The following is a 9,613-nucleotide window of genomic DNA, read 5'->3' as shown; positions in this document are numbered from 1 at the left end:
ATACTACAAACAAAGATGATCTCGCTGGTCGGTTCTGGAGGGCATAAAGTCACTGCCCAGAAAACTGATCAAGGACAAGAATCAAGTATTTTTTCTGCCTGTCCCTAGACACCACTTTTTAGGTCAAACAAATGGGTGACAAAGAGCATTCATTCTTCAGGAAAGAGTCACAGCTAACCGACATAGGAGGGGTGACAGGTTGGGAAATTGCCACCTTGCAGTCCCTACCGGGATGGTGGAGCCGGCAGTACTCACGGGCCAGCGCTGAGCCTGGCGGGGCAAGGGCCAACAGGGAGTCTTCGTCTTTCAGGACAGAAATGTGCATTTGCAGACAAAGCCGACTTGTAGAAACCGCGTCACACCGAGACAGATCGTCAGCATCTCCTCAGTGTTGCCGCATGTGGGATCCTTGCTCAAGTGTAACCGTTCTGCAGTTGTGTTCAGACTTTGCCAAAATCAGCATCTAACAAGGTAGGCAGATTCCTTCCAATCCATGTTCCTCTCAGGCCTCTTTCGAAGCCAGAATCTCCCCTCTGTCCATTTTCTCCCCCCCAGGAGGACATTAGTTGCTCTGCTGAGTTTCCCATATTCTGGACTTTGCTGGTCATATCTGGACAGTGAGAATCTAACGTATTCCTCTGATCCCAAACCAAACCCAGGGACAATGACGCCCGAAGTCCCTCACGGTACCGGCGTCTCTGAAGGGAGGGAGGCAAGAAGCTGCATGGCACCTAACTGAAGGGTCTAAACGCAGAATGGCGGCAACAAGCTCTTCCCCGGGGCGCGGAGGGCTGGCCAATCTGAGGACGGCGCTGGGATGTCCTGCGGGGAGGCCCGGAGGATGGAGCTCTAGCGGGTGGGGCTGGCCTGAGACAGTCCAGCGCACTCAGGGGGAAGGCCGCGCGAGGACACAGGCCTGGCTGCAAACCAGCGAGAATCCTCAACAGAAACCAAACCCTGCAGAACTTTGACCTTGGACTCCTGACCTTCAGAACTGGGAGAAAACAAATGTTGCTCATCTGAGCCACCCTGTCTGGGCCCTGGTAGGCAGCCGAGCCGACACAGCCCAGAAGTTCCTCCTGGGGTGAGCCCCACACGGAGGAGAAGCTTCTAGCAAGAGACCCCCAAGTAGATGGGACAGGGAAGGAAGAAGCAACAGGAACCCCGAGCCCAGAAAAAAGGAGGTACGGGTGAGAACCGGGGAATTTCCACGTATGGAGATGCTTCTCAAATGTCATGAATACAGCAGAAAAGCAAAAGGAAGGGCAGTCCCCAGAAACAAGCAGAGAAAGGGGTTAGGGTGGGGTTCAGAGAGCACTTCGAGGGGAGAGGGCAGGGACGTAAGTGACAGAGAACACAGACAGCGAACTGAGGCCAACCAGACGCGTCTCTTTAAAAGATCACAACGGTAAGCGGCTTATTTCAAAATAGGCTAAGAGACATTATTAAAATAATCCAATATTAAAAAAATAAATCAGGTCCCCAAAGAGTAGTTTGAGGATGCCTTTTGAAACACAATGACTTTCATAAACTCTGACCAAATAATATCCCATCCCAATTTCTCGGAAAGAAAACATTGTTCGTGCCGTAAACACGAAAATGTTCATTTATGTAAAAAATGTTAACGGTTAAGTGGGTTATTAACAATTATCCGAAAAATACATAATCATTTGTAAACAACGTGTGCAGGCTCAGTGCTCACCACCTCCCCTCTGCGGCCCTGCGGTGGAGCCCCCCTCTGCCCCTCTGTGGGGCGGCCGTGGGCCGGGAGGGGAAGCACCACGGAACTGAGGGGGGCAGCTCCCCTTCTGACCGCCACAGCCGAGGGTCTGAGACCCTGCCTCCCAGCCTCACCCATCCCAGGCCGCGGGTCGGGAGCCATCACGGAGGGACGGTGTCCCGGGTGCCAGCACGCGTGGGGGCAGGACGCGGGCTCTGGAAGGGGCACACCTGCGGTGAGGGTCTGGCCCAACGTGAGCCTCCCCGTGGAGGAAGTGATGGCCGGGCTGGGAGCGAGAGTGTTAAGTCATCGGTGTGTTCACGGTTCTGAGTTACGGGAGTTTACCTCGTACACAGCCCTGTAACTGCGGGACTCCAATCATGGACACTCGGGTGACAAGACCCCGGCCTGCTTACCTGCCCTGCCCACCCCCCTGTCCGTTCTGGTTGGGACGGCAGCGGCCGGGGCGAGCCCTGTCCCACGGGGGGACGGGCAGCCTTGGCCGCTCACGCGGGGGCCGGCCGCTACGGTCACAGCACAAAGTAAGAACCTACGTGGGGCGCTGGGGGCTCGGTCCGCTGAGCAACCAACTCTTGGTTCCAGCTCAGGTCATGATCTCAGGGTCGTGAGGTCAAGCCCTGTGTCAGGCTCTGCACTCAGCGGGGTGTCTCCTTGAGATTCTCTCTCTCCCTCTCCCTGTGCACCCCACCCTCCACTTGCACTCTCTCTAAAATAAATCAATCTTAAAAAAAGAAAAAAGGACACGCTGTACGTGGAAACCCTGCTGAACAAAGGACCAGTCAGCTCCTTCATATTAACACAGTGTTTTCAGGGATCTGGGCTGTTATGTGGTATTTTGGTTTTTGTTTTTAATTTAAGCTCTGAATTTCCATTGTATCACCACAGGTTTTCTGGTTAGCCCTACTTTCCCCCCAAGATTGTCTCCCTTTAAATCCAAACCCAACATCTCCAGTCGATATTTTCCAAGCTCCAAACGGGGGCATAACACAATACAAACACCTGCAAAGGGGGTAGCGTATACCCCGCCATTGTATGGCTCTGAAAACAAAAACTGAATTCATAGATAAGTGGCCCCAAGGCCGCTTTTTAGTAAGAGGTGCCTACAGCTGTCTGCATCTTGCACCACGTCACACACTGGGGACACACAGAACTTCTTAAAAAATGATTTTGATTTTCCATCTATTAGGATTTAGTAAAGCAGAGCACATCTTCAAAAGTTAAAATTAAAAGCACGGCTGTTTGGGGGCACCTGGTGGCTCAGTCGGTTGACCACTCAACTTGGTTTCAGCTCAGATTGTGATCTCAGGGTCGTGAGATCGAACCCCATGTTAGGCTCCGCACTCAGCGGGGAGTCTGCTTGGGATTCTCTCTACCTCTGCCCCTCCCCCTCCGCGTTCTCTCTCTAAAATAAATAAATCTTAAAAAAAAAAACCCACAAAAGTCCATGGCTATTTCAGTAGCACATGGAGGTGAAAGAGCACAGCAGTTCTAATCACTTGGGAATAAATTCCCCTTTTCTCGCTAAATCCACTCTGAAAGATGCACCGTGAGGAGATCACGGAAACTCGACCCGACCAGGTTTGTCAGCGGACACTGCAGCCCGCCCACACTACGGGGCTTCCTAGCAGTTGTCAGAAGTGGTGTAAAACAGTCTGGCATAGAAACGCCCTGAATAAAAAGGGAAAAATGATCACAGGACAGTATTTCAGCATAATCCTCCTTTTTGGGGAACCATCTCCAAGAATATGTGACCCAACGTCCTCAACAGTTACCTCTCAATGGGAGGGAAATGTGGTGAGTGTAATGTTTTAACTGTCCAAATCCCTAAACTTTTAATATATGATGTAGCTTTTTTCACTTTGGGGGGAAAAATGGTCCGACACGTCAGGAAACGAAAAGCAGAAAGCCAAGGTCCCTAACCCCCGAACTGCCCAGCAGTTCCCCTGCCGGGCTGGCTTCGGTGCCGGGACTCGAGGATGTTCTTCCCAACAGCGTGGTTTCCCAACGAACTGGCGCTACATTTGTGTGTAACTTTATACGGGGACTGCAGCAAACGCCCTAGGACGCTTGGCTCTTCACCCTTCCTCTAAGGGGCAAACTTCCGTACAGTAGCCAGATGTGCAGTCAGCCTCAGTGTGCACTGGCTGGTGAAAAGACAAGGAAAATGAGATGTGGACAGGGAGTATTACTCAGCCTCCAAAAGGGAAATCCTACCGTTGATGTGGATGAAACTGGAGGACACTGTGCTCGGTGAAATAAGCCAGACGGACAGTAGCGCATGGTGATAATTCTACGTGGGTCCTAAGCGAGCCGAACTCCGAGAAACAGAGTAGGGTGCTGACTGGGGGGGACGGGCGGGGGTGCCAGAGGGGCCAGGGGAACGGGGAGGAACTGGTCGCAGGGCACAAAGCCTCAGCTGCGCACAACAAGCGGGTTCTGGAGACCTAACACAGAGCATGGTGACTACAGTTGCTACCACCACGTATGCTTGGAACGCGCTGAGAACGGATCTTCAGTATTAACTACAGAAGCGGACATGGCGAACAGCTTGGTTTCGTAACCAGTTCACGTGTGTCAAGTATCATGTTGCACGCCGTAAACGTAAACTTTAGTTGCCCATCACACTTCCAAAAAGATGGGAGGAAGAGGAGTCGTCCCGTAAAATGATAGTACCTGGTGGGGTGTCTGCTCAAAGTTTCTGCTGCACGTTTGTTGGACAAGTCACGGTTTGGTCGTAACGTAAAGGAAGGTCAACCTCCCTTCCCTGCAATACTGCAGCATGGAGGGGACCTCGGTGGGCCAGGGCAGGATGGCCACCGGTCCCTGGGCACCCATGCCTGCCACCAGAGTAAGCTTTCAAACACTCCTGACCCTCAGGGGCTCCCCACCGCACCACGGGGCTCTGCTCCCTTGACTCGGAGCCTTCCCTCCTCCACCCCCCACCCCCCCCCAAGTGGATGCGATCCCTGCTTTCAGAGCGGTCTAGCTCTGCACAGCAGCTCACTATGGTCCTAGCACTTTCTGCAGCTCCTGGACCACCCGTCTCCCACTGGGGCCAAGCATCTCCGAGCACGCAGCTCAGGAGGTAAGCAATCCCTACCCCCCTCGTAAAAGGACTACTCACCTGCAAAGGTTTTCCACTCTGCTTCTCAGAGGAAGGCAACTGAAAACCCACTAAATCCAAGGTCGCCCCTCCACTTGTGTGGCTGAACAGACAGCACCAGACCCCTACTATGGAATTCCGTGGATCCCACCAGGCAACGTTCATTGTGCGAGCTTTCCCTCCTCTAGGAAACCGAGCTGGAGTAAGTGGATAGAGGCAGCTGCCAACTACAAACTCCAGGAGGAGACGCTCCCCTCGAAACCCACCCTCTCCAAACACGTTCCTCCCCTCCGGCTCCCTCAGGAGGGCAGGACGGGGCGGAGACCAGTGCCCCCACAGATCGGACCAGTGAGGGGGGCAAATCGACGCCTGCACCCAGCGCTGAGGTGCAGCTGTGCGCAAACCACCACGGGAGACCAAAGGGGCATTCTGGGGCCTGCACAGAGCTGCGGTGGGGCGGCCGTGGGCAAGGGACCCCAAGGGCGCTCTGCAGCGCTCAGGCCCACCTTTTACCGCAACAGGGCTCCAGGTCTGAAAGTCAGAAGGTGCGGGAGGGGTGATGAACTTCAACGCGGGCTCAGCACCTGCCTCGTGTGACTCTGGAAACAGGCAGGAAACCTGCAGCCTAACATGGTGAACGGTGTCACCGGAACACCTCGAGTGGGTCCCACATGCACGACTAGCAAATCAAATGAAAACTTCAGCCACGTGCTCACCTCATTTTCTAAGATAAAGTGATGTTTTCACAAAAGAAATGAGAAATTCTCACTTGAATTGCTTTGTACACATACACTTCTGAGCCAAGAAATCAGTTCTTTTAAGTTTAATGTATTTTTGCAAACCTCTACCGTTTCCCAGATATGTGGATAGCAGAGAAGCCACTGTACGTTAAAGTGGCCACAGGACCCCATCAAACTGCTCTGCAGACACTCTGCCCTTCCTGCATCTTACCAGTGCTCCATACCGATTTTGCTGAATTGTGACAGGTCACCAAATAGGATGAACACCGTCCAAAGGAACGAACGCTCCACATGCAACGTGTGAGCCAAACCATCCTCATCCCTACAGCCCATGCTCTAACAGACCCCTTACGCGTCTGCACTAACTCAGCAAGGGCATGGGCTTCCAACGCAAGGCTTCCCTGTTACACAGATTTCAAACTGAGGGGAAAATGTCCCCCACGTGCATAACCTGCATAGAAACGTACCCCTCACAAGGAGGTAATGCATGCTAACGATTCAGTATTTCCCAGGGAATACTAGAGATGATCCAGAAAATCCAGACAAAAAAGAAACAATATATTTTGCAGCAAATTTTTCTTTCAGTAAGACTTGTAAATTCTCTCCCACCCCATATTAAACAGGTAAGTGAAGCAGCTTCCAAATTTAACGGTTACATTTCAGATTCTGAGTAGTCACGTCACGCTTGCATTCCACACAGGTCACAAACACGTATGCCTTCTATTATGTATCTGAAAAAGGTTTCATCCCAATTGGGGAAGAATCTTTTCAAGCCCCAGACTTAATCTGGTTTTGAACCGAATATAGCATAATGTATACAGCAATTCAAATCTGTAAGTAAATCTATAGATACATTTACTCAATATTGAAATTTATTCAATTCTATCCTTTGTATTTCACTTTCTTCATATATTTAAGCAATCCCTACCTTCTTTTTAGGTAGGAAGTAATCATTTAAGGAGAAATGGACATCTAAAGAGCTTTGGTAAACTGAACTATAGCAGTGCTCATATGAGCAAAATCGCTTCAGGCTCCTCTAACTGCTACAGTATTGTGCCGACAGGGTCAAACTCAAGCAAACTAGATCCAACTCATTTTTAAACGTGGAAATCACACAAACATAAATGGTCTCATCCAATGAAACTTTTGCAATGTTTCACATTTACTGAGGAGCCATTCTAAGGTCTACTCTTCTATTTAGTATTTGTGTCCTTGAAACTGGCCACAAAAACCCCTCAGAAAAAAAGCATCAAAGCTGTGAGGTGTTCAACTTAAATCCTTAATGTTCGGCATCTTTAAAGCTTGGGAATACTTGAAAGCAGCGGGTAAACGTGGAACATCTTTCTAGAATACCAATTTTACATTAAACGTGTAACATTAAAACAAAAAGCAAATAAATGCATAACTTACACTCATTTTTAACAAATATTTGAGACGTCTGTCAAAGTTCCTCTCATCATTTGTATGGTTTGACCGGACTCTGAAAATGCCTACATCAGAGCCCGGTTACTTCTGCCACGAAATAACAGCAACTGTAATTCTTAAAATGCCTATATCCGGACAGTCTAAAACATGCAGTTTTGTTCTGACAGGTCACCGAAGTCTCAAGCTCTTCCCCAGGTGACTCCACCTAGTCAACAGGCAGGTGGGATAGACATTATTTGAGCTTAACCACACCGATGGCGTTCACACCTCGTCAACTTACCAAACAATACTGCTGACACCTGCCCTATCGCTTTTGTGAGAGGATTCAAACGTACAAGAAATAGACATAAGAATTTAACTTGCAAGGCTTCAAATCAAGTGAGAATAGCAAAGGCAATTTAAACAGTTAACATGGCACAACTTTCCCTGTTAGTGGTCTTAAAATGCTTACCAAACAAGGGAGGAGTTCACTTGCTTAGATATTTGAAATACAACTTTATTCTGATTCTAAACGAAAAGGAATGGGAATGACAGTGACAAACGAGATTTCACCACTTGATATTGTGATGGGACTATAGCAGTCTCGTATCTGAAACTCAGGAAGGAAACAACTGCGTTCCAAAACAGCTAAATATGCAGGTCCAAAAAATGAAAGTACTTTTTAAACTGCCACATTCACTCCGAAGCCCATTCATCTCCTTCAGCATCCCAAAGATTAAGCACATGTTCTGCTCAGCTATATAATAAAGTGGCAAACACGCTGCACCACTGACATCACAGGACAGTTGCCTATAAAACTAGACTTCTGACGCTGGGCTCCAGCTGCACGTTCTCACAGGTCATCATCTTCATCCGGGAGAGCAGTTGTCTGAGCAACCTAGACAAAGACACAACGAGCAATACCCTGGATTAGAGCCATCAGGAACAAAAGATGCCGAAATGGACCACATTGCCGGACACGTGAACATCCTACCTCTAGATCATGCTCGTACTGTGCTGCCAAAGCTGGGTCCATGACAACCTCTGGTGGGGCAAGAGCGGGCATGGCGACAAACTCCAAGTTAGGGTCTCCAATTAGTTTTCTAGCAAGCCACAGGAAGGGCTTTTCAAAGTTGTAGTTACTTTTGGCAGAAATGTCATAGTACTGTTTTCAAAAAAAGGAAAATTAGTTATTAAAAATCTACTTCTTGCTAGTCGCTTGGATGTTCCAAACTAAAAAAATTCTTCTGATCCGTATCACAGATGTTTAAGAACCCCTTTAACGGACCTGTTACTGTAATTTCATTTTTAATAGAGCAACAATGCAGTAAATGACAAATTTTAAAAAACTTACCTGAAGATTCTTCTTTCGGTGGAAGACAATTGATTTTGCCTTAACTTTCCTATCCTTAATGTCCACTTTGTTGCCACAGAGCACAATAGGGATGTTCTCACACACTCGTACCAGATCTCTATGCCAGTTAGGCACATTCTTGTAAGTAACCCTTGACGTGACGTCAAACATTATAATGGCACACTGGGCTAAAAGAAAGATTCCGGGTGAGAGTTACACACCTAGCATTTCCCGCCCAGACGAGAAACGCTAAGGAGCACGGACTAGACGTCAGGCCATCTCTGTGTCTGCACTCGTTCTCAAGGTCTCTTCCAAGTCTAAAAACCTTCAAGTCACCGGAATACACAGCAAGATTTAAAATTCCATTTTCTACTGAAGTGCGAATGACCAGCTTGCCATACCAAATCTCTCTCCTGTGATACTTCATTAATTCTGCCCCATCCTAAAGTCCAAAGTAGATTAATGATACATCAGCCTTCTGAACAACCTGTCTCCTCTCTTCCGAGTATCTAGGGACCTATTCCTTAAAAGACCCTAAAACGACTCGCTACCTCAAAAACCTCGTTCTTTTGTGTAACACCACTCAGGTCTACACGCTGGCCTGTAAGGAAACCCAATTACAATTAAGACGACAAAGTGCGCACAACCTAACAGTTTTCTAGCTCAACGTCTTTTAGGGGAAAAAATAATCTGTGTTATTTGTGCACAAAGACGGCAAAAGTCATGCAGGAACTCCCGATAATGTCCCGGCACAGGAGTGAGACTCCGGTCCTTACGCATCTTTACTTGCGATGCCGGAGTCACGTGGGAGAAGAGAAAGCCCCAGCTCGTGCGAGGCGCCCGGCGCCGCGTACCTTGGATGTAGTAGCCGTCCCGCAGCCCGCCGAACTTCTCCTGGCCGGCCGTGTCCCACACGTTGAACTTGATGGGCCCCCTGTTCGTGTGGAACACCAGCGGGTGGACCTCCACGCCCAAGGTGGCTGCGAGAGAAGCAGGCGGTGAGCCGCGGGCGGCGCCCCCGACCCGCGGCCCCGGCGGCCGGCCCCCCACGTACCTACATACTTCTTCTCGAATTCACCCGTCAGGTGACGCTTCACGAACGTCGTCTTCCCGGTGCCGCCGTCGCCGACCAGCACCAGCTGCGGGACAGCACGCGTCGGCGAGGGGCCCCCGCCCGCCCCCCGCCTGCCCCCGCCCCCCCCGCCGGCCCCCTTCGAGAAGAACTATGTAGGTACGTGGGGGGCCGGCCGCCGGGGCCGCGGGTCGGGGGC

General features: G+C 50.0%; 1 protein-coding gene across 1 annotated transcript; it reads right to left on the bottom strand.

The window, feature by feature from the left end:
* Positions 1–7,484: 7,484 nt before the first annotated feature.
* On the bottom strand, positions 7,485–9,316 carry RAN (RAN, member RAS oncogene family). Its single transcript, XM_025858626.2, has 4 exons — positions 9,197–9,316; positions 8,343–8,530; positions 7,983–8,153; positions 7,485–7,886 (listed from the first exon to the last, which is right to left on the bottom strand). Exons 2-4 carry the CDS (start codon positions 8,511–8,513, stop codon positions 7,842–7,844), a joined length of 387 nt encoding a protein of 128 aa, XP_025714411.2. The 5' UTR covers positions 8,514–8,530; positions 9,197–9,316; the 3' UTR covers positions 7,485–7,841.
* Between the last annotated feature and the right edge of the window lie 297 nt (positions 9,317–9,613).

The sequence above is a fragment of the Callorhinus ursinus genome, unplaced genomic scaffold (assembly GCF_003265705.2).
Source record: "Callorhinus ursinus isolate GAN/ISIS: 27379988/994484 unplaced genomic scaffold, GSC_fseal_2.0 scaffold97, whole genome shotgun sequence".
In the NCBI taxonomy this organism is placed as follows: domain Eukaryota; kingdom Metazoa; phylum Chordata; class Mammalia; order Carnivora; family Otariidae; genus Callorhinus; species Callorhinus ursinus.
Note: the sequence above shows the minus strand (reverse complement) of the source record. Positions and strands in the feature narration are given on the sequence as shown.